The sequence below is a fragment of the Orbicella faveolata genome, unplaced genomic scaffold (assembly GCF_042242905.1).
Source record: "Orbicella faveolata isolate gen_17 unplaced genomic scaffold, um_ofav_v1 contig_27, whole genome shotgun sequence".
In the NCBI taxonomy this organism is placed as follows: Eukaryota; Metazoa; Cnidaria; class Anthozoa; order Scleractinia; family Merulinidae; genus Orbicella; species Orbicella faveolata.
Genome location: NW_028301555.1, coordinates 7,348,201 through 7,371,799, shown reverse-complemented (window position 1 = coordinate 7,371,799; position 23,599 = coordinate 7,348,201). Strand labels below are relative to the sequence as shown.

Here is a 23,599-nt window from a genome sequence, read left to right as displayed (position 1 = left end):
AGGGGGGTAAAATGCAGACTGCAGACTAGACTGTACAACTGAATTGTGTTACTCAGTAGCAGGTCCAGGTCTTGAGCTAAGGGGGGGGGGGGGGGTTGTTTTGCTTGCACTGCCAGCTTTTCTTCCCCCAGCAATTTTCTTTTTTTTCCAAAGTAAGGAAGGGGGTGACAGGCCCCTCAGGCCCCTCCCCTAGATCCGCACTGTTACCATTTCTATCATTGAGAGCTAACTGTAAACAGGCGAACAGGAACGTGTTTAAGTGAGTGAAATTCAGGCTAACCAAAGAGATTAATTCAGCCTAGCCGCAGTGATATTCAGGCTGAACAACCCTCTATGGTTAGCCCTTGATAATTATAATGGAAATAACTTGATAAATACTTCAAACTCTGTAGTCTGCAGTCTGCAGTCTGCATTTTATCCCTGGTCTACAGTCTACCTTTTACCTTCAGTCTGCATTTTACCCTCAGTCTGCAGGCTACAGTCTGCAGTTCCACAGTCTATATTTTCCACTGACCAATTACCAGATTTACTCTGGTTTGAATAGAAAAAGCTTTCACCTATGAAGAACTGTTTAAAGATAACATTTACATACCTGACTACTGAGGCCATATTAGGGGTTTTTGGGATTCAGGATTTTAGGTAAAAGTAATGAGATACAGGATAATTGTGGGAATATTAAATGGAATATTTAGAACAGATTTTCCAGGACATCTTGTTTTTGAAGTTGAAATTTACAGAGTACGGGATATTTACCGCAAAAATGAATTGAATGTTGGACATTACTTTACTTCTCCAAGTGGCCCTAAATGACACCTTTTTTAACACTGCACTAAATTCGATAACTGCTGAGTTCGGCCTGACAGGCATATCTAGAAATGAGAAGGTTGAAAAGACTTCCACTTTCACGGCAAATAGAATGGAGGGAAACAGTACTCTGGGACCGACTCAGAGACTGGGCACAAGAGTTCTTCAATCAGCGCCCACGAATGGTCAGCGATCACGTCCAAATACAAAATGGCGGCTAAAATTCGCGGAGTTCTTGTTGATCTTAGCGGCACAATTCACGTTGAAAATACGGTAATTCCTGGTTCTATCGAAGCTCTTAAAAGGTATATAGGGTCCATTCGTTTATTTTATCATTTCTAAATTTTAATATTGAAATCTAACGAGAGATTACAATGACGATATTCTTTGAATTTTACGCGATTTTGTCAGTGTTTTGTGTTTTTCGCAGACTTCGTGAAACAGGAGTTTCTGTGCGATTTGTGACTAACACCACAAAAGAGTCAAAAGAGACGTTACTGAGGCGTTTAACTGGCATAGGATTCGATATAAAAGCAGAAGAAGTATTCACCTCGCTTACTGCGGCTCGTCGATTAGTTGATCAGAGAAAGTTACGTCCAATGTTGTTGTTGCAGCAAGATGCGCTCGAGGACTTCAAAGGTGTTGATGTCAACGATCCTAACGCGGTTGTTGTAGGACTTGCTCCCGATTGCTTTAATTATGAATTACTCAACAAAGCCTTCAGGTATAGGACCTTTCTACCCATGGCCTCCTATATCCTGTTACTGTATCGTTGATATAAGATTATATGAATCATGTGTACTAAGGGCATTTGCAGTTGAGTATCGATCGATCCCTCCATCGACCCTTGATCTACCCTTGATTGACACTCAATCAACATCTTGATTGATACTCGGTTGACACTCGACTGATAATCGATTAACATCTTGATCAACACAGTTGGCCAAATATTGACTGACTCATATGTATCGATCAATGCTCCATGACATGTCTGCGAAAATTAGTTGACTGTCAACCAACTGTTAACTGAGATGTCAATCAGGTGTTGACTGGATGTTGATCAAGATGTCAGTCAAGTGTTAATTGAGATGCTGATCAAGTTTTGATCAACAGTCAATCAAGGGTATCGATCAAGACTCAACTGCAGATGCCTAAGTACACATGATCCGATCATATATGCTTAATTATAGTATCATATTATATGCTTATTATAGTAGATACAAGCTGTAATTTCAGTTATTATCGAAGTTATTAATACACTGCCACAATGATTTGACATTTCCCAAAGTACCCACAGGGTACCCCTGTAACATTAATATTTGCTGGGTTATGAATGTTGTAGATAAAGACAGAGTAAGATGAATACTAACACACCCAGACGGAGGGGGTACTCAAGAACGGTTAATATAAAGAGGCTCCACCCCAAGGTGCAAACCCTTAACCTTTTAAATGCCATTTTTGACAGAAAAGGTAGCCCTGTACCATCTATAGAAAATGTTATCCCTTTCAGATACCTACAGTACGTTTTCACCGACCCTGCAAAGAGACCTGCAGAAATCTTTCTACCCAAAAAGGGACCACCAGAAAATTTGTACTCTAAAGAGTCCCCAAAGCATTATTTTGAGTTCTAATAGGCCCCAGAAAGGTCTTTGCACCTCCTCATCACAGAGTGAACGATATATCTTGAAAGGCCCTTTTTAAAACCTAACCGACAGTTTTAGACCTCGGAGGGGACTCCCTTATAAAAGGACAGGTGTGCTTGTCGTACCTTTTAGGGGTTAAAAAAGCAGGTAACTCTTAAAGTATTAAGCCTGAAAAGGTCCACAACAGGAGCTTCTGTGGTACCTTTTAAGGGTATTGAGGCAAAATAAATACGACAGGACATAATGTAACACTTGTTGTTTTAGAATTGGTGCCTCTTAATGGTGAAAAACATTTCAAGCCACGCCCACAAAACAGCATCTTGGTACCTCTTGGGAGTGCGTTTCAAAATTTCCAACGAGCACTCCGTTCCTTTTTATAGGGGAATTCCACTCCCTGGGTTTTTGATACCCTATTTCTACACATATCTCGTGAATAAACCTACCCCTCTTTCTACACTATCTGGAATGGTGCCAGTGAAAATGATAATTTTTCATGTGCTTTCCAGACTTTTGCTTGAAGGTTGTCCTCTAATTGCAATTCACAAAGTACGTTACTACAAAAGAGGAGATGGACTGGCACTAGGCCCAGGTCCCTTTGTAACTGCTCTTGAATTTGCATCAGATGTCAAAGCTGAAGTTGTTGGCAAGCCACAGCCCTCATTTTTCCAGCAGGCACTGAAAGAGATAGGATGTGATCCACAATCTGCAGTTATGATCGGGGATGTAAGTCAAGCCTGAAAGCTGGTGTTGTGAGATATGTTTCTTTAGCTGTCTTGATCCAAGTGTTTGAATATCGATTTTCCTTTTGTCACTTTTATTATAGATGGACAGGGAGACGTAATGAAGAAGAAGGGTAATTGTACTTATGAGCGTATAAGTTGTTACCCCTACGAGAGAGGGGCATGCCCCTTCAGGAAAATACCAAAAACCCCCCAAAAAAAAAATGTTAGAAGGGGATACAACCCCCTTAACACCACCCCTCACTTCCAGATCTAGCCACAGACATTCTCTTTAAATGTCTTGATGTTTATGCTTTGAATGCTTTTTTCACTGCATGTGACGTTAAGTAAATTTTAAAAACCATTTAATGATGGTACAGTATTGTCACACCTTTCAATATCAGTATAGAGTAATAAACCATTTTCTTATCAACAGGATGCAAGGGATGACATTGGAGGAGCAGAGGCCACAGGGATCAAAGGATTTCTTGTCCAAACAGGCAAGTTGAAATTTCTAAATTACATGTATTTGCTGGTACCATTGGCCCACAAGGTTTGCAAAACAAAGTACAGATACATATCCTGCACACATTGCATGCCTATAATGTGTGCCTATGATGTTAGAAACAGAATATGCATGTATTATGTGAGCTTGGATTACTGAATTGAAATATTAACCTTGTAGGTAAATACCGCGATGGGGATGAACATCGCCTTGAGAGAGCCCCATTTGCTGTCTGTAAAGATTTCTCAGCTGCTGTTGATCAGATACTCACAATGCTATGACGACACCACAGGAGAGTGTGGTCACTGTCATTCATCTCGAGTTCATTTCCACCTAAGATCGATCAGGGTTCCAGATAAGTTTTCAAGGTATGGTGCCAATCAAGAATTCCAACGGGTCAATTTCCAATGCTCCAACCAAATCATCATAAATTTTCTATTAATTTGCTGGATCATGTCGCTGACCTTGTCGGGTTTTTGACCTGAGACCCCTTGCTTATCTGGAACACTGATCGATACTCAAGAGATACAAGTGTTGTTCAATGCAAGATCTGGTAGAGATGGCTAGTTTTCCAAAGATGCTTGTTTACAGACCTCAACAATTGACTTCAAAACGTATAATGTAGCTGTCTTGGTGATGACAATAATAAGTTTAGATATCTGCCAGTTGTTTCATACGCAGGAAGCATAAGCATAAGCAGCAATTAACTAGAGCAGAAACTAATTAACTAGAGCATCAAACTACTATTTTAATAAATTACAATACAGTATTTACTGGATTGTGGGAGGTGCGGTGGCCTCATGATTAGTGTGTTTGACTGCGGATCAAGTGCTCTGGGTTCAAACCCTGGCCAGGGACATTGTGTTGTGTTCTTAGGCAAGACACTTTACCCTCACAGTGCCTCTCTCCATCCAGGTGTATAAATGGGTACAGGCGAATTTAATGCTGGGGGTAACCCTGCAATAAACTTGCATCCCATCCAGGGGGGAGTAGAAATACTCCTAGTCGCTTCATGCGACAGAAACCGGCATAAGCTCTGGCCTGTTCGGCCACTTGGCTTGTATGCAGACTTTCATTTCTTGGATTGTGTCATTCTCTTAAAAAGATAAATAGATAGATAACCTTTATCTATCCTCATGGTTTTAGATGAGACGTGTTAGGCCTCTTAGCATGTATTGCTAATGGACTGAGAAATAAATAAATAATTTATTGAGAAGTAAGGAAACAACTTTATTATCACACTGTGGATTGACATGGTCTTTGCACATGAAAAGTTGTTATTTATTTATTATTATTTTTTTAGATTTAATATAATATGTACAAGATATTATATATCTTACAATAAAAATGACAAATAAAATAAATTCTGTCCCGTTAAATGTAGAAAACCAATTTAGATTTTCCATGTTAAATTAGATGTGGATTTCTTTGGGAGTGTGTGGTAACGTTTTAACAAGTTAACCATTATCTTGTTCTGAGGAATTTTTATTAGAGTTTGACTCGTTTTACAAAAAATCTTCAAAAGAAGTTTGGACTCAAAAGCACTACAACCGAGAGAAAGGTTTTTGCCCAAGACTTGCAGCCCTTCTATCGTCATTTCGTTTCTTATATATCAGTCAGGCCCCGGTTGTTCACAAGGTGGATAATGCTATCCACCAGATAAATCACTATCTAGTGGATAGCGTAATTTGTTTTGTTACCACTTATCCAATGGATAGCGATTTATCCCGTGGATTGCGTTATCCAGCATTCGAACGACCAGGGCCAGGAGATTTGGTGTTGCAACTTTAATCTCGTGAAATACAAAACATATGATATGTCAAGGTGAAACAATGTGGAATTGATACATAACCTATTTAACACGCAATGCTGGTGTCAAAAGTCTCAGAAACATAGACTTTGGCACGTAAAAAAATTGGTACTTGTTATCATGTACTCCAGACAGTTCATTGAGTTGCTGACTGGTCAGGTTTTTTCAGATGTTTTGAAGCCTTACGGAGCACTCATCCGTAATTTTTAGAAGCTCTTCTCCGAATGCTCTCGTTTTAAACTGTATCCTTGTCATTACTAAATATATGTCACTCAGATTGCTATTCAAATTTTAGGAGCCGTTCGGGACTCTGGTCGAAATATTGGTCTTCCTGTTTTCTTCATAATTTTCTTCGCACCTTGAGTGGTGTGTCTGTTCAGTATTCTCTACAAGAACAGTTTTCTGCCAGAAGAAACTTTCTTCAGTTTTCTTTTAGCCTGCGTTATGTGGTCCTCTGCATTCAGGAATTCGTTTGAAATTATTATTCACACAAATTCCGTTGTTAAACCTTTTTCTAATGACTTTCGTTAGGTCAAGTAACATTCTTCACTTAGTGAACACTTTGGGTAAATATTCTACGATAGCGGGTGGAGATGAGGGAAACATACAATACCGTAGGGGTGTGGTCAACACCCTGTAATTTGCACAAGGGGAGGAGAGGGGGAGCTTCAACTCAGTAAAAGTACCCCTTCTTGCCCATCACCTTGAAAACGTTTCCTCCAAGTAGTTCAAGAGGATTTGTACTTTCATGGTGTTAACACCAACTCCGAAGTGCGTACCGTCAAAACTGTGAACTCCCATTGTCATGTTGAAGGTATCAAACAACGCCACGTTGTGCTGGTTGCAGTATTCTGATAACTGGTTATTGAATGACAATATTGCCGGGTTTCCCTGGTCCCTGTGATAATTGATTGGCTTCAAAGGACCCATCGAATGGGTTGATAGCCAAATAAGGTGCGGCCAGCCATTATTGGACGTTGAAACCAGTCGCACTGCGGGCTCAAGGTAAAATTGGATAACCGCTGACGCATTGAAGTTGTTGTGAATTCCAATTCCCATGAGAACAACTGAGCCAACTTTGTTCAAGAGTTTTTTGATCGCGAGAAGGGCCAGCCCTGCCGTCTCCACTTTGTACGCTTTCACGTAGGAAATTTGAAACCTTGCCCAGCCGTCGCAAAAATTTGGATTGTCCATAATGTCACGCCACGTCATGGCAGTATGCACGTGACAGATGCTATCCACAAACTGACTGTCACCTCTACAGATGTCACGCATCTTGGTCGGAGTTGTGAACTTCAGTGCACCATAGAGTGGATCGTTCGTCAAGAGAATAACCATTGCCGAGAAGAAATGTCGCACTAGGGAATCGCCAACAAACGTCACGCTACTTATCCCGCGTGACATCGACTCGCACGCAGAAGATTGCGTGAAGTTCTTGACATGGCAACCTTTGAGTGGCTGCCATTGCGCAAGCTCAGCGGAGATGAACGACTTGTAATTTATGCAGCTGGGGCAGTCGCAGAATTTGTCACCATGCCCACACCAGCCCGTGTTTCCTTGGCAACAGTAATTATTACTTTCAGTATCGCACTGCGATTGTACATCTAACACATAAGGTCTGCTTGGATTTCTAACTTTACGAGGAAGGGGAAATAAAGGTCCGCAACGGAGATCTCCGTGAAACAACCGCTCGGGCCAACCTTTACGCTCCCGCAACATAATATCCAGTCTCTTTCTGTTCCGCACAACGTCATCACTGACGTTTCTCCGCATCCAGTTCCCATTGGTCAGCGTTTTAAGCGCGCCACGACAGAGTAAGTGAGTGGACAGGGGTTGAGGAGGGTGGTAAGGGGTTCGCAGTTCATTTTTCATGAAACACGAGAAGTAATAGACGTATAACAAGGTAACGATGAAGAGGAATGCTGAACAACTTTGTCGAAACAGACAACAGGTTTCTCCTATAAACAGGAAAAGAAACATTCGCTGAAGGAAACATCAAAAACAAATAAGAATAAAGAGGCAAAGGAGTAATTGTCTTGATAAACAACGACATTCTCAAAATTGACGATAACATAAATATGTGGAATTAACGAGGAGAATAAACTCATCGAGCTTAGGACTTAAAGCACTAGCTTTTATCCTGTCAGTAATAGATCAAGGCACGGATACATGTTTGAATATTGCACTCAACATAAGCAAGTTCTAATGCTTTAAAATACAACCAAAATGGCGACGATACCCGCATCAGACCACGGTTTAGCGCTCAGAAAAAGAAAGTCTAAAAAGAAGACCACTTGTCGAGTTTTTTTAGAGATTCGATAAGCAGAATGCAGTGAATGGCCGATGGTTGTGCTTCGGCATTACCTATTTAACTTTTAAATTGTTGCATGTAATGTTGAAGATTTTAAAGTGAGGGTATCCCAGAGGTTTTGAGGAACAAGGGAACATGGTCATTTATTTCAAGAGAACCAGAGATATTTTTGGGATTAATTTTAGGGAACAGGGGATATCTGTACTATTAAAGGGAACTTTGACAAAAAAATTAGAGAAAAATGGAATTTATCATGATGGGAAACAAGGGTGTGAAAAAGTGAAATTTCCAAGCTAAGGGATCAAGGGAACATTCCATCCCCCCTGGGAGGCACGTCTCAAAAGCGATTTCTACTTCTGCTTATAAAGAGATGTGCGCACAAAGTGTAATCTATTCCCACCTTTAGTTTATTCAGTCTGTTTATTTTAAATCAAAACCAACCGAAATGGCTCTTTGTACCTATTCAACAGAACTAAAATGTGGAGAACTACAAGCAACGAGAAGCATTTTACTGCGCAAATTAATGCTTTAAAATACAAGGGTTCGGTCTTGTACTTCTGCTTATAAAGAGATGTGCGCACAAAGTGTAATCTATTCCCACCTTTAGTTTATTCAGTCTGTTTATTTTAAATCAAAACCAACCGAAATGGCTCTTTGTACCTATTCAACAGAACTAAAATGTGGAGAACTACAAGCAACGAGAAGCATTTTACTGCGCAAATTAAGAATGTCGAGGTGATCTAGATAAAAACAAACGAAAACAATACCCTCAATCGACGATATGTTTTTTTTTTCTTTTTTTTTTTTTTTCATTTTGTATTGACGATAAATGTTCAATGCCTGGAAATCCGTGTTGATGCTTTTTCAACTAGTGAAATCTTGAGCGTGGAAAAACGGTGTAAAAGGTACGCTGACCAATCTGAACGGAGGCGATAGAGCGCTTTTCACTTGATTGTCGAAAGTCATAAATTTTTGTATCATTACGCTAAGTGATTGGCTTAAATAGTTCGCGCCATCTGTCATCCAGTCAGTCGTCAAATTAAACCAATCGTGACTCACTCGTACAGTACACGTTTTCCCGCGCTTCGCAACGGTTACATGGTGATTTGCTTCGAGTCTTGATTGGTTCAGCGTATTGTGTCTGTTCTTTGTAATTGGCCAAAGTTATTACTTTGGTTATGGTTTTACGCCATTCAGTTGAAAACCGCTCCATTCAACCAACCAATCATGCGTTAAACCCAGTATTACCACACGCGACTTTCCCGCGCTTTCCGGTCGCTTGCCGCTGGTTACGCTAATCTTGCCTCAAGCTCTAATTGGTTCGTTTGTTTGTTTGTCATAAAATTCGAAAACTGTTCTTAAATTCCCTTTGTGATGATTTTGTCATTGTTTGCAAACCGGCCATTTGTTAAAAGATAATTATAATAGTACTAATTCTCATCTTCTGGTTCCAGAGTGCTGCTGCTGTAAAATTTCATTAGCAAAATTTGTTAACTGGTGCTCAATTTATTCAAGGAAGCAAGAAAATGTGTTGGTTTATGAAAAACAACCTGTTACTGAATATCTATGGGAGGCCATCGCTATTAACCAACAGATTAGTCCACTCGAATACGAAGCCTCGAAATAAGCTAATGAAGGTTAATAATTTGAAAGGTTATTTCTACAAGTCCAAACTTATTTACCTCAAACTAAATGAAGTTAGTTTCGAAAATAGCCTTTCTTACCTAGTTTGTTTCAACTGATTAAAAATTAACGCTCGGATTTAATTTAGAGAATTTCATAATTCGAATCAAATGACTGCAGCTATATATTACAGTTTAACATACCTTCGAAGTCCACGGTTTTCGGAGTCGGCATTAAGTCGGTTGAAGTTGTTCAGTGAGAAGAGACGAGGCAGTTAAATAAGTTCGAAGGGACACGAACCTCAATTGACTGCAGTGAATCTTTTAGTCAGGTTACTAATGACTTGGAAATTTGTTATGAACGAGAACTGAACTGTGCATGATTCCGAGATAGTTGGGTTAGCTAGTGCAATGAAAATTCTCGAATTTCCTAAGTATTGACAAGCGTTCTATTTGGTGAGAAGTTCTTTAACGCCTTTGAATGCACCCTGTTCAATGGTGAATAAAAACTACTCACCCCGTTTCACTTACCTGTTCTAAGTCTTTTGTCAGTCATGGCAAATCGACCCTGTTACTGGTTAAAGGTCTCTACCGTTGAAGTCCACTTAGATTAAACTTGTGCATGAAACGCCGAAGCCTCTTCAACGAGCCAAACGCTGGGCTCATTTCCAAATCCAGAACACGTTCTCGTGGGTAGAATGAGATAATATGTTTTAAAACCTTGCCCGTTGCCTGGTTTTAACCAACTGTTCCGTAAAGGTCACCACGTCTGTGCACGCTCCCTTTCATTCAAACAAGGCAATCCCTGAATATTTTATCACTGCCCTGTGAACGACACCGCGGGGTTCTTACTGACCGAAGCTCGGCTTTGGAAACGTTCCGTGGTTTGGTTATTACCCATTTTAAAACCTGACGTAACGACAACAGAGCGCTAACTTAAAACAAATGTTCCTGTCGCTGGTGCCCCACTAGCCATGCCTTTATAAATAAATATCAACAGACCAGCGACATAAACACGGCACGTCAACCTAAAAGCCTATTGCGGGTGACTCTATCGTTTTCCTCAAGACAAGCGAGGCACCGCCGGCTGTGGGTACCGGCAATGTTCTTAACGCTATTGTAAACAATGGAGTTTGTATTCCAAACAGAAACATTTTGTAAAGGGTTCACTAGTTAAGCAAAATTAAAAGCTGTCCGTCTTGTTTCATTAATGTTTTCAACCATAGACTCGAGTACCCTAATGAAGTGGTGCACTCGACCGGCGCTCGTTTTCAGTTCGTGAGCTACGAGTACCCGACCAGTGCTCGTCTTGTTTTCGTACATATAGGTCGGAAAGGCACGAGCTCTAGTCTTCGACCTCTTTATACGAGTACATCTTTGAGCTGCGACGGTTTCCGAATATAAATTGATCTAACCCAACCAGTCCTCGTCTTGTATTCGTACATAGTTGAGAAGGTACGAACCCAAGTCGTCGTCTTTTTACGCGAGTACAGTTGAACTTCGAGTGGCCGAGTATAACTGGACTCGACTTATCCTTGTCTTGCTTTATGTCGAGAGATCGAAAAGCGACGCGATTTCAACCGATCAGTTCGCGAGTTAAGGCGAGGGTAAACATGAATTTAAGTGAAATTTTAGGAAGTTTAAAGAGGGTGTAAAAGGGGAAAAAAGGGGTTTGGAACACCACCAGACAGTTGATTGCCCCCAAAAGGGCACTCCGGGTTGGTGGGCAACTGGTGTACGTCTACCAATTTCTAACTTCAAATTCTAATTTTAAAACAACATCAAATCTTCAAAATTTCTTAATTCCATAAATTTTATTAATCCTTTGAGAAAAACTATTTATCCTGAAATATACCCAAAAATCACCAAAAAATTTACAAAACAGCCTAAAACGTAGCTACCTGAAATGAGCAGAGAGATTTTTCACCGCTTGAAACCTGAACGATATATTTACATTCAAACCATAATACCCAGCAAAAATACGGCCTTCATGTTCACCCTCGCCTTAATTTTATGTATTCTCGCCACTTCAGAAAGCTAAGCAGAACGCAGTCTCCGGCCAATTCTTGCAATCTAGTTCCCAGGGCTTCTTTATTTACCCTCTTGAGGGAAAGACCGGGATTAAGTAAGTTACGAGCTGTGGAATGAAAAACTTTCATTGGTTACGACATTTATATTTCCACGACTCAATATTCTTTTGTTAAGTTAAGTTTGTTTGTTGAAGCATTCTTAACTCACTAAGCTCGAAGAGTCACGTTCGAATTAAACAAAGCGGCAAAGGTCAAACGAAAACTGTCTATTAATCCGGAATGAAAGTGATGCTCATAAAAAAATGTGAAAAAAATTCAATGTTTCTTTATGCTCGGATACACGACATGTAAACAATGTAATCAGTTTGTGTCACTCAAAAGAGGGAAAAGTATTTAAGGGTGGAAACAGCCAAAGAACTCAACAAATTTCTGCTTTTCAATACTAGAATTACTCGACAGTGTTGTCAACAAAGTTGTGACTAAAAGCTGACAGAAACTATGCTATACAGCCGGAAAAAAGTTGAACGTTTTTTTTGTGTTTTAGTTCCAGCGGAAAACCGCCATTTAACAAGAAATTAAACGAATTAAACTCAACTAGAAGACACCAATCCGTATCTACTTTCATAAAGGGCTTTTATTTACAAAACAAACGGATCGATGGTAAGATCGTAACGCAAATTGAATTCGCGAGACCGTGCGGCGATTGGGCGCAAACATTTACCTTGGCATTAAAATAAGTCAAAACTTTTAACCCCGCTTTTATTACTACACAACGAAAGTTAAACCCTTGTTAGCGACAATGCGCTCTACTCGAATTACTAGGCATAACAGGCAATGAATTCAACAGCCATGCCGAGTGATTCTATGTCGCAGGGCTCTCATCGTAGTATTGGTATTATTATCATCGAGGTTGCGGTGTGCATTTTGATTGACATGATGGCGCTTTTTGGCAATGTGTTGGTTTCCTTGGCGGTGATTCGCAGTCCCAAACTGCGCACTTCAGCAAGTATGTTTATTCTCGCTTTAGCTATCGCGGATGTTCTTATGGCGCTAATCTGTATCCCTATTACTTGCGGGATACTTGTGTCCGAAGATTGGATAAACATTAGCGCGCTCTGTGACATTCAGGGGTTTGCTATTTTGACTTTGGCCTTGATGTCCATAGCCACTTTGGCTCTGACGGCTTTAAACCGCTTTTTTCGTGTGGTGAAACCTGCAATTTACAAACGCTTCTTCACCAAAAAAAACTCTCTGCTTCTCATAGGAGTGGTGTGGCTTATGATCGTTGCATTCTACGCGGGGTTACTTGTGAGCAAGGCGACTCACGTGCGTTATGAGCCTAGTTACGCGGTTTGTGCTGTGGCGCACACTCTCGTGCAAACGTTAGCAGAGTTCGTGTTTGTTATTCTCGCCTTTATAACAATTGTTGTAAGCTACTCGCTTGTGTTCGTTCGCATAAGAAGGGACCAGCTTTCTATGGTCTCCTCGCTCTTGGGACAAAATAGAGATTTGAATATCTCCGTGGAAGAGATTAAGATCTCCAATCTTCTTTTCATGACTGTTCTCGGATTCGCGATCTGTTGGATTCCAAGTTTAGTTGTTATCACAATGGATCGCGTATCCCCTGACACGACACCGCCTCGCTCCAGGACTTTACTATGCACGTATCTCAGCTACCTCAACGCAGCCTTAAACCCCTTTATATACGGTGTCATGAATCGTTCCTTTAGAGCGGAGTACAAGAGGATCCTTCTCTGCCGCAGGACGCAGATTGATGTCCACCAAGCTGGGAGCAAAGCTATGAGGACATTTAGAAACACCGCGCGCGCTGCAGTGATATGGAAAGCAAGAATTGCTTTAGATGACAAACTAGATATATCAAACGTCGCGTCGCATAAGGAACATATTTCCGATACAGTACCAACGGAGAATGGAGATATACTTCTTGGAAATTCTCGCAGTTCATCGCCTTGTTCTGGTGTGGTTACGTTCTCGCATATTTCCCGCACTTCGTCGCCAACTCTAGATTGAAAAGGGAATTATAAAGCCAAAAACGAAAAACACTGTCACCCAAGACTTGGGTAAAAACGTTGCATGAAGGCCTCAATCCATGTTCAAGTTTTGTGTCATTTTTCTGATATGAAAAATCACTTTTAAATTCAACGAAACCTCAAAATTCTTGTCTTCTAGGGTAGAAGAACACAAAATTAGTAGTAGTACACTGAAAATAAGCAAGGATAATCGGGATTGAGGCAGATTAAGACGGATTGCGAACGACCAACTTTTTCAAGCTGAGTCGTCGTGACGTATTGACTTTCAGCAACTGGGCTGCCTCGTCCCCGGGCGCCGTTGCGTTTCGTCGGGGAAGAGTGGGAAACAGAGCGCGCAGTTCTTCATGGTTCATCACTCCATGCGCACCGAGCTCAAAATAACAAGAGGAGTCGGGACATGAGGCAGCCAACTAGGAGTATCGGAGTATTGTTCAAATCAACGACCAATCATAAATTAGTTACAGGAAAACTAGAAGCGGAGAAAAACACAAAAACGTTTATTATTTTTCTGTTATTAAAGCTCTCACAGTGGTTATCTAAAACCAGTGACTCAGTAAATAATTATAGATAAAGTAATTGTAGATCTTCAAATACCAAACTGTTTACTCCTCACTACAGTCAAATTATTAAACAAACCACTCATTGTACAAAAGGCTCATAAAATCATACAATTAAATATTGCATGGACAGAAAAAAGTGTACAAGAACCCATTACTTTGAATATCATAAAACAGGAATTCCCATCAATATTAGAAACAGGCCCGAGTAGTAGGTAGGTAACAATAATATTTCCTTTTATATAATAATTAAATGAATGCGCGCGCTCTGATTAGTCAATCAGCTATGGATTATTGTGCCAGTAAACTCATGGAAATTTCGCATGTTTGGAGGCATGATAAACCACTTGGGATGTTGGAAAGACACGAGAAGAATTCGTATATCACCAGCCTGCGGCTCGTGATTTACGAATTCTTCTAGTGTTCTTCCAACATTCCAAGTGGTTTATCAGCCTATAAACCATAACAACTTGCGGTCTATTGCTTAGGTAACAGAGAAATACGTTTGGAAACTATACATAAGTGTTCTTGCTAACATTGAATACGTAAATCAACTCAACTTTTACCAAGTTGAGCGCCCAAAAACCAAATTTAATCAAAAGAAACTGAATTAAATCCCTGGATTTTACAAAGGGAAAGTCGTTTATGTATTTCTCGGTAGCATTGCTTATTTGTCTAAGTTCATTTTGCTTGCGATTATTGTAATCAGTATTTAAAATATTTCTTGTCTAACGACAATAGTCGATCTGCCGCGTTTTCGCCATCTTGAAACACACAACTATTTGGTATTAATACATTATAAATGCTTATTTCGTGTCATTTTGGCAAGTAAATATTCTAGCAACACTATATAAATACCTTATTAAATGATATTCTGTTAAATGAAGCGATCTCATTCACGTATTTTGCAAAATATAGCCTGATTCTGAAAAATGAATCATTACATTTCAACGGAAAATCATTTAATAAGATTTCAAATCATAAAATAAGAAACATGCTACGCTCGATTTGATTGGTTTAAAGCCACTAAGAAACATTACTGATGGAAAAATACTGTTTTGAAGAGACGAGGTTCCTTTATACATAAGAAGAAGAAAACACTCAGTTTTGCTAATGTTGTCGATGTGTGAAATACTTGTCTGTGTCTGGCAGCGGGAGGACTGGAAATAGCCCTGAGAGCCCGCGTTAGGAAGCGACGACCGCCTCCTTTCCAGCGGGCCGCTAGCCTTCCCAGACTCGTTACGTTTTTTCTTTTAGCTTTGATGTGCTAAGCTGGTAAAATATAGCATTCTACAGAACTTTCGTCGTAGATAAACTATGTGTGACACAACCGAAATGCAATTTTTGGCGTCATAGTCAAACTGCTCCCAAATTCCAAGAAACTAAGCCAACATATTTCATATCACTCAAGGTCAAGTTCACAACAGGCCTTCCCGAGCTAAACTGAGACTGCCAACCCTCTGTAATCACAAAACGTTTGCCCGTGTGCTGCTCTGCATATACTAAATGTGTGAGCAACACTCTCGCTGCATTGAAATCGCGCTTTACTGAAGTTAGTGTTGCTTTCTAAAGTATCCTTATTTTAAATTCACCGCTATAAAATGGTTGCGGCCCTGTGTTCCTCAGGGAATCAAAAGGCTTAAGCAAGCTATAAAATGGTTAACACTGTTTGGAGTTTCTTCACAAATCAATGACATGAAATATTGCTTACCTCTTTCTCCAAAGAGTACTTTGGTTTTTAGTTTAGTTTACGAGGGGTTCTTTAAATAAGAAAATGACTGACTGAGCTTTTGTTCGGGCCGGAATACAATGGCCGTAATTCAAGGTGACCGTATTAACGGAGATGTCGAGTATAGAGAAACTCATTCACTAAGGGATATCGTCTAGATATAATACCAAATTCTCTCAACTAACATTACAAGCAATCTGTGAAAATCACTTAGGAGAATTTATGTTTCGAAATACGGCCTAGAGTAGTAAGTTCAGGTGAAGATAAACGAGCATAACGACTTGGAAGGCGAGATGTAAAACGTCCCAATGTTTCATTGCTCGTGTATAACGTTTAGGCCGGTATCTTCTCCAGGTGTCCGAAATCGACACGGTCCTTTATATATAGTCTCTACTAAACCCCAAAGCTCTGTTTGCACGCATAACTAACTTATAACATTTCACTACCTTGGTCCACTGAATCTCTCGCATCCGTGTAACTAACCACATCCGAACCCGGCGGGGACGCTGAAGGCGTGGACTCGCGGTACTTCCCCGCTGTGCGCATTCGATCCACCGCCGAAGGAAACAGGCCAGCTTCAACCAATCCAAGGCCTGAATCATGACGCGGCAGACTGCTCGTTTCGGAGTGCTGAATGGTTGGCGTGGAGACGTAGTTGTTTTCCTTCTTTTCATGCATCTCGTACTTGGGCGGAGGCTGGAACTGAGGTTTTCGAGGTCCGATGGATTCTTCCGAGAAGGACTCGGACAAGTTTTCGATGCTGAACCTCTCCCTCTTCGTGATGCAATGGCATTTGAAGAAATGCCAAAAATGGCGTCTGAATTCCGGGTTGTAGACAAAGAACAGAATGGGGTTTGCGATAGTGAGGCCATATGTGAAGATGTTCAAGACATACGTGGCGTCTTTGAAGTGAAGTTTCTTGTCGCCGTTGCCGAAATCCTGAATTAACGACATGATTTGATGAGGCAGAAGGAAGAAGGCGAACACAATGACGTATGATGCCATCATTCGCACGATACGGCTATGGCGGTCTCTTCTGCTGGCGCGTTCAGGATCCAGGATTTTATAACTGAAGTAAAACAGATAAAATAAGTAATTACAAGATTTTGTTGGTGCAAGGCAGCGTCCGCACTACGCCGGATAAATTAGAAAACGCAGCTTTATTTCTACGGTTAGGCCTACCGTCCACACTAATCCGTCAGGGAAACGGAGCTTTTCGAAAACGCTCTTCAAACTGGAGAAATTTGAAAACGCCGGCTTTTCGTTTTCGTGTGGACGGAACATTTTCAAAAGGGAGCTCTTTGAAAACGAAGGCGTCACGAGAATCATGTGATTTCCCTGACCGAGGTTTCCTCAAACACAAATCCAAAATGAGCGGTGATTGTAGCGTTTTTAAATTCCTCCGGCGTAGTGTGGACGGAGAACATTTGGTGCGTTTTCAGAGTGAAACCTCCGTTTTCAGATTCCTCCGGCGTAGTGTGGACGGAACTTATTCGAGGTGATTTTCACGTGCCCTCGTGTATTCGCCCTCTCAACCAACCCTGAAAAGTGCGAGGCTACTTGTATTTTACTGATAATCCAGCTATAAGAAGATTACCTTTGGAGTCGTCCCCAGACCATCACGTACAAAATGAGCAGAGCGATAAGCGGCAGTAGGTAATCCAGCAGCAACAGAGAGATGGTGTACCCCTGACGGCTTGATTGCGAGTTCCAATTCCTGTCACAGGTATGGTTGGCGTAGTTGTAATCCAAGTTTAGCACCAATGGAATAACTGTTATGATACCCGCAATCCATATAAAGAACGTGGTCACGACAGCGTAGATGAATTTCATTTGACCAAGGAGATTTCTGTAATGGAGAAATAAAGACTGAGGTCAACATCGCTCCTCTGTCACCGCAGAGGTTCCCGAGGGGATCACAGAAGAGAAGGGCGAAAGAAAGGAAAACGTTTTTCAAATTGCCTTCTTGCAACCCAACCCCACCTCCCCTCCACTTCCCGCCCAATAATGTCGGACTCTGTCCTCAGTTGAGGCCTCTTTTGTGCTGCCTTGACCGTGTGGGCTCTGGCAGTTTGGAGGCTGGCGAACGGGAATAACGGAAGCGCGGGGGGAACTCCGGGAAGGTGGAATTTCCCATCGTCCTCCAAGCGTCTTCCCACTCCCAATTCCCTTCCCCCTCCCCTAGGAAGCCTCAGTGGAGGAGAGAGAATGCCGGACCAGATACATGAGTATAGAAAGTCACGCACTTACTTTGACACGCCATAGAATCTATGATACGCCAGAGCCACGTAAGTGTACACCATAGCCTGCAACGAAGCAGTCTGTAATGGCCACAGAATCTTGCACCCCCCGGGACCGAACGGCCACGTGTCCGACTCCTGCCAGACAGCGTCGAATGGAATGGAGGCTAGCACGAGAACGAGGCTAGATAAGGCGAGGTTCTGCATCAACACGATAAAACTCTTGGCTGTTTTTCTGTGTCGGCGAAATTTCCTCCAGAGTACTAAGAGCATGAATGTGTTGGCCAGGACACTGATTACTAGGATCAGAATGTACATGACGAGTTTAAAGCGTCGTAAGTGTTCCTTCACGACTGCTGACTCCGTCGGTGGAGGTTCCGTTGTGGAATGAGCCATTTCGAATTTCAATCGGCTGTGAAGTAAAAGAACATACAACCATGATTGTGAATTTTAGTTCCACTTGGAAAACAAAACCTTTCTTGAAGTACTTTGCTTTACACATTTTTTTTCTTTCCCTATTATAGTGTATTCCTCTCGCTTTTCAGTCGTTACAGTGTGACTACCAAGGGCACTTAACAAAATTCTTTGCAAATTGACCAATGGCATTTTAAAAGGTTTAAAATAGTTACTAATCAAAGTGACCTCAAATTTGTTGCCTTTGTAATCTACAGCTTAGTTACATGGATAATTTGTTGAAAACTATTGTTAACATCCACAATTTTATTCGTTCAATTTGAAGAACATTTTGTCGGACGGCCTTGTTTAGAGAAGTCGCACTGTAATACTGTGCAAATATTGTTTTTAAGCAACCATGAAAACTACGCACTTACCATCGTATGAATTTGTCAGTCTTCGTTCGCAACTTATCAGCGATGAAGTTACGGTGGAATTCCAACTTTTTGAACACTCGAGTTTTCGAACCTCTCGATAACTCGAACCAAAAGTCGTTTCCCCGTACTCAGTCGAGCATTAATTTCGCCACGACCGATTTCTCCAACCAATTTTCGTTTCCTTTAGAGGTTCGAAAAATCGGAATTCCCGGTACTGTGTACACACAGTGCTTTACAAAGAATTAGTGATATCTTTAGCCAGTGACCTCCTGTGAACTCATGCATGTAAGATAAAACTCGGTGCACGTGTCTGGTTAGACGTCTGGAAAATGCTTGACCCCATAATCCAATAAATTATTTTTACTACCGGAAAATGTATTAAATTCGTCGTCGTTATTTAAACAGGAGAACTTCCATGTGCTCCTGTCAGCGTACTGTTTATTATGCTGTACAAGGTGGTTCTAACTTTTAAGTCTGTGGATGAAATTCTAGTGTGATGATTCAAATGGAAGCTATTGAGGATTACTTTCATGTGGTACTGTTTATTATGATGTACAAGGTGGTTCTGACTTAATTTAAGTCCCCGGCCGACGTATGACCATTCGGATAAAGACTATTCAGAGGAAATCTAATGTTCTGCTCTCTTTGAAACTTAAACTGCTCTAAGGTTATCGATCTCAGCGCTTTTGGAGAGAGATGATTCAAAATGAAGTATAGTCACACAAATGCACAAACGAAGCAAGAAATAAGAAAGATTCGTGAACACGAAAGTCTTACCTTGCTTCCACAGCGCGCTAATTGCTTTCTGTCTGACCAGTTGGCTTATTTAAACGATTTTAGCCAATATACACTTCCTGTTTTTCTTTCCCGCATAAACGGGGCTTTGTTGCCATACACTGATCGGGGCGCAAGCATACCATAGATCATTCAATTATTGTAATGTGCAAAATCGCCTTCAATTCGAAGCCAAAATAATTCTTTTTTTCCCCCAAAAAAATAATAGTTTATTGCGGTAGAAAAACACTCACGGGATGAAAATAAAACAAACCGGCAGAAGGATGATGAAGATTGGAGAAGACTGAGTGGAATTCGAACGAAAAATTCGATCAGACAATTTTTTTTCCTAATATGCTTTTCGTGACACAGTTCTTTGAAAGATAACATAAAGAGGATTCCCAGGAAACCGGAAATTTAACTGAAATCGCTTTTCATTAATCCTTAAATTCTCAATTAATATCATGGTTTGATGTAATTCTAGATTCCCAATAGTAAAATCGAAGCAGTTTACGGCAATCGGTAATGAGAATTAATATTTCGAGATTCACATTATCTCCCTTGAGTGGTTTATTTGACGTCACAAAGCCGGTCTTTTATTGCGTTGTTTATAAAGAAATGGTAACGGACGTGCAAATTTGCATGCTTGGAGACCGCTTTGATTTGGAGATAAACGTTTGAAATTTTGGAATTCTCTGCTGAATACTTAAAGAGCTAAAAACAACATTAATATATTGTGGGTGTCATTTCAAACACACACTAAAGCGGAAAGTCTCCGCGCTGTTGCGCAGTCTTTTGTTTTTTTCAACTAATCTTTTGATTAGTAACGGGCGGCCAATATGTTCACAAAAATTTCATTCGGTAATTATATCATAAATGCTTGTTTTTAAAATGTTTCGGCCAGTGTGAATCTGGCTGAGCACAAACAGTTTTGTGCCTATCTCTTTAATTAAACAAATCAACCCCGTTCTAGCGTCCTACAAAGACATTCTTTTAGAATGTGTGACGATCAATGAATGAATTTGCTTACAATTAATTTCTCGTATCGCTTTTCTCCTCGGCTTCTCATAGAGAATTTTCTTCTGGCTGATATAACTTTCTTTGTGCAAACGTCAGAGAGGACTCTTTTGTACTTGGGATCTTAGATCTGCGTTTAGGTCGTAGGTCTTACTTTTCGTAACGTAACACGTTCTCAAAAAATTATCTTCTAGCCTACTTGTTAAATATGTCAAAATGGGATGCTTCGACAAGTGTTTTCCTTCGAAGATCGGGTCTTGTAAAGTCTTGTTCAAATTATCTCCTATCAAGATATATTAAAAAACAGACTGGGATTTTCTGCTTCATAATCTTGCTCAGCAAGTTCGCTTACTGTTACAAGTACAAACCACTGAAGTTTCGACTGAATTTACAACTATTTACTACGGAAAGGCTAAATAGCTCCAAGCGTCGGTGTGAAAAATTGTTTAAAGTTTATTTTTGCAATTTTTTCGGAAATTTTGAATCAGTCTCAAATTTGATTTTAAAAAAATCATTTCTCTTGTTTTTCTTGAAAAAGAAACAACGAATTACGGAATGAAACCTGAAATCCCAAATTTAGAACAGTGCTGAACTATGCAGAAAAGTTTGTAGGAAGTTAGAAAAATGTTCAAGTTAGATGTTACACAGTTTTAAAAAATATATACCCTGAACACTAATATTACAAAAGCTACAAAATTATGTTCATATTCTATAACATTTCAATCAACATTGATAGTTACAAACAATCAGCTCTCATGAAATATTTAACACTATTGGCTTAGCAATCTTTACTGAAGTGAGGTTGGTAATTACATATAAAGACATTTTAACAACAGTTTTTTGAAGTCAGATTAAACCCCTGTCATGAGGTCCTAATATTTTGATCTTTCACAAGGTATTCATGTCCCTCCCATAGAGGGTTTTTTGGTTTGAATCCACTATCCCTCTCGAAATACCAGTTTCTATTCCTACTATCCTTTAAAAAGTTTGGCTTCTGAGTCCCCTATCCCCCTTGAAATTTGGGGTGGGTATGGACATTTTCTGGAACCACACAATGGTTGAAAATGTCTTTATTCACTCTGCTGGGACAGTGGAAGATGCTGAAAAGATATCCAACAGATGTATGTGGACGAAAACTTGATTTGAATCCAACTCAGTTTTGCTCATCTTTCAACATGCATTACAACATGTGTTGTGGTCGTGTAGGCAACAACATGCAGTAACAAGACCCTACAATGTTATATTTTACTCACATTCAAGGATGTTGAGTCGACGAAAGCATGAAATCAGAAGTTGAAAAATTATTTTGATAGCTGCTGAAAACACGAGCATACTGGTAAACCGTTTGATAACCAGTACAAATATTGTTATACTCATAGTGAGTCTAAACAAATGTTAAATCTCGCCATGACTTCTACGATAACATTTACAGCTCGCGCGGTCATCTACCAACGATTATTAACCTCCGCCACGGGAGCAGCGCAGATGACTAATAAGCGCACATTTGAACTGCAGGGCATAATTCCTTGACCAGAAAATCCAAACGTCGAACATGTCTTAACAAATCATTATTTTGACGTACTTTGATCAGAAAAACGTTACAGTAGAAGGGAACTACAGCGCCAGAGGACGTATCAAAACTGACTTAGCTTCGTGTAACCGACACGCAATTGAATCAGTCGACAAAACCAGATTTAGACGCGTTCAAAAATATATTTTTCCTCCCTCGAGGATGCGAGATCTTTTAGATGTGAGTTATGATGCGTTTTCAATATCCATTTGTCAAAAGTCTGCGTGATGGGAAGACGTTTGAAACTGGATAGCACTGAATAACACGACAAATATGCCACACATTACAAGAATGGAGAACATATGACTAAAGTCGAGACTGACCGGATGGAAGGACCAGAATTATATTTTTTACACCATTTTTTTCCAACCACAACGCGGTAGTGTTCTTAACGTGTGAAAAAATAACGCCTTAACGCTCTGTGACCAAGATTACAGCAGTAAAAGCTTTATTGTCAAATCTAAACTTTGCGACTGCCAACCTGTCATAAACATTGCTTGCTAAGTGTCTTGAGTGCATGCTTTTCACAGAAAATTTGCCGCCAGTGGCCCAGTAATATGGTAAACTTGGGTTCGCTTTTCGAGCCATGTTCAAAGCAGGCTTAATAATGTCGCTAGTGTTAAAAGTGCTGACAAAAATAAAACATTTGCAAGTAACATCGGGCAAAAACTAGTCGCGATCTTTTGCATAAAGTAGTTACTATTCAACAGCTACCTACGTTCGTAGTTGAAAAGATTGTATGCCAAAACGACTTTTTATTGTCCGATCTGTGACAAACGAGACCTACGGTTGTCCAAGAAACAACGCTGCTAATTTCTGATAAATGTACGAAGAGATTTCGAATGTGCGAGCAAACGAACTTCCCGATTTAGTCGACCTCGGTTGGGCAGTGAAGAGTGCGCGCGAGGTAGATTCAAAGAGCAACACACTTGTCGCCGAGGGTAATTTCAAGCTAATTTCACACAGAACGCCATTTAAACAAGAACTATACCGAATACAGAACATTAAATTAGACACTTACGCTTTTCTTGCGTCCAAGTGCTTGTAGCGTTTACGATACAACAGACAGGAACTAGAACAGAGCAATTTTATCCGGATTGCAGTCACTACGTCAAGACATGAAGCAACTGATAATTCCACGCATACACAATACAAATTAGAGTAGCATTTTGGGGGATCAAATAACACGCTAATACATCATTGACGATGCACTTTATCTGACAGTCTTCATCTGACGTTTTCAAGTTGCACTACTTCTTCATCGTCTGTGCATGAATTTATTAACTAATTATTGAATCCGTGCAACAGCAAGACACAGTTTAAAATACCATAGATTTCAACACTTTGATAATTTTTTTTTTTAAGATAGCCACATGTATCCCTAGCG

The 23,599-nt window shown here is 40.4% G+C and overlaps 4 protein-coding genes across 5 annotated transcripts; 2 read left to right on the top strand and 2 right to left on the bottom strand.

The window, feature by feature from the left end:
• Window positions 1–837: 837 nt before the first annotated feature.
• Window positions 838–5,035, top strand: LOC110049475 (haloacid dehalogenase-like hydrolase domain-containing protein 2). Its single transcript, XM_020755268.2, has 5 exons — window positions 838–1,109; window positions 1,235–1,528; window positions 2,954–3,170; window positions 3,603–3,666; window positions 3,852–5,035. Exons 1-5 carry the CDS (start codon window positions 1,015–1,017, stop codon window positions 3,950–3,952), a joined length of 771 nt encoding a protein of 256 aa, XP_020610927.1. The 5' UTR covers window positions 838–1,014; the 3' UTR covers window positions 3,953–5,035.
• LOC110049479 (uncharacterized) lies at window positions 4,916–9,949 on the bottom strand. Its single transcript, XM_089296695.1, has 2 exons — window positions 9,619–9,949; window positions 4,916–7,439 (listed from the first exon to the last, which is right to left on the bottom strand). Exons 1-2 carry the CDS (start codon window positions 9,647–9,649, stop codon window positions 6,181–6,183), a joined length of 1,290 nt encoding a protein of 429 aa, XP_089152821.1. The 5' UTR covers window positions 9,650–9,949; the 3' UTR covers window positions 4,916–6,180.
• Window positions 9,950–12,202: 2,253 nt separating this feature from the next.
• On the top strand, window positions 12,203–14,147 carry LOC110049491 (melatonin receptor type 1A-like). Its single transcript, XM_020755284.2, has one exon. The coding sequence runs from the start codon at window positions 12,279–12,281 to the stop codon at window positions 13,473–13,475; it is 1,197 nt and encodes a 398-aa protein (XP_020610943.1). The 5' UTR covers window positions 12,203–12,278; the 3' UTR covers window positions 13,476–14,147.
• LOC110049490 (neuropeptide Y receptor type 6-like) lies at window positions 13,973–23,364 on the bottom strand. Of its 2 annotated transcripts, none has more exons than XM_089296873.1 (4): window positions 23,234–23,364; window positions 18,032–18,433; window positions 17,379–17,630; window positions 13,973–16,850 (listed from the first exon to the last, which is right to left on the bottom strand). In XM_089296873.1, the coding sequence occupies exons 2-4, from the start codon at window positions 18,415–18,417 to the stop codon at window positions 16,211–16,213; spliced, it is 1,278 nt and encodes a 425-aa protein (XP_089152999.1). In that variant the 5' UTR covers window positions 18,418–18,433; window positions 23,234–23,364; the 3' UTR covers window positions 13,973–16,210. The 2 variants fall into 2 exon arrangements, with proteins under 2 accessions (XP_089152999.1, XP_020610942.2); XM_020755283.2 differs by lacking the exon at window positions 23,234–23,364 and adding an exon at window positions 18,852–19,447.
• Between the last annotated feature and the right edge of the window lie 235 nt (window positions 23,365–23,599).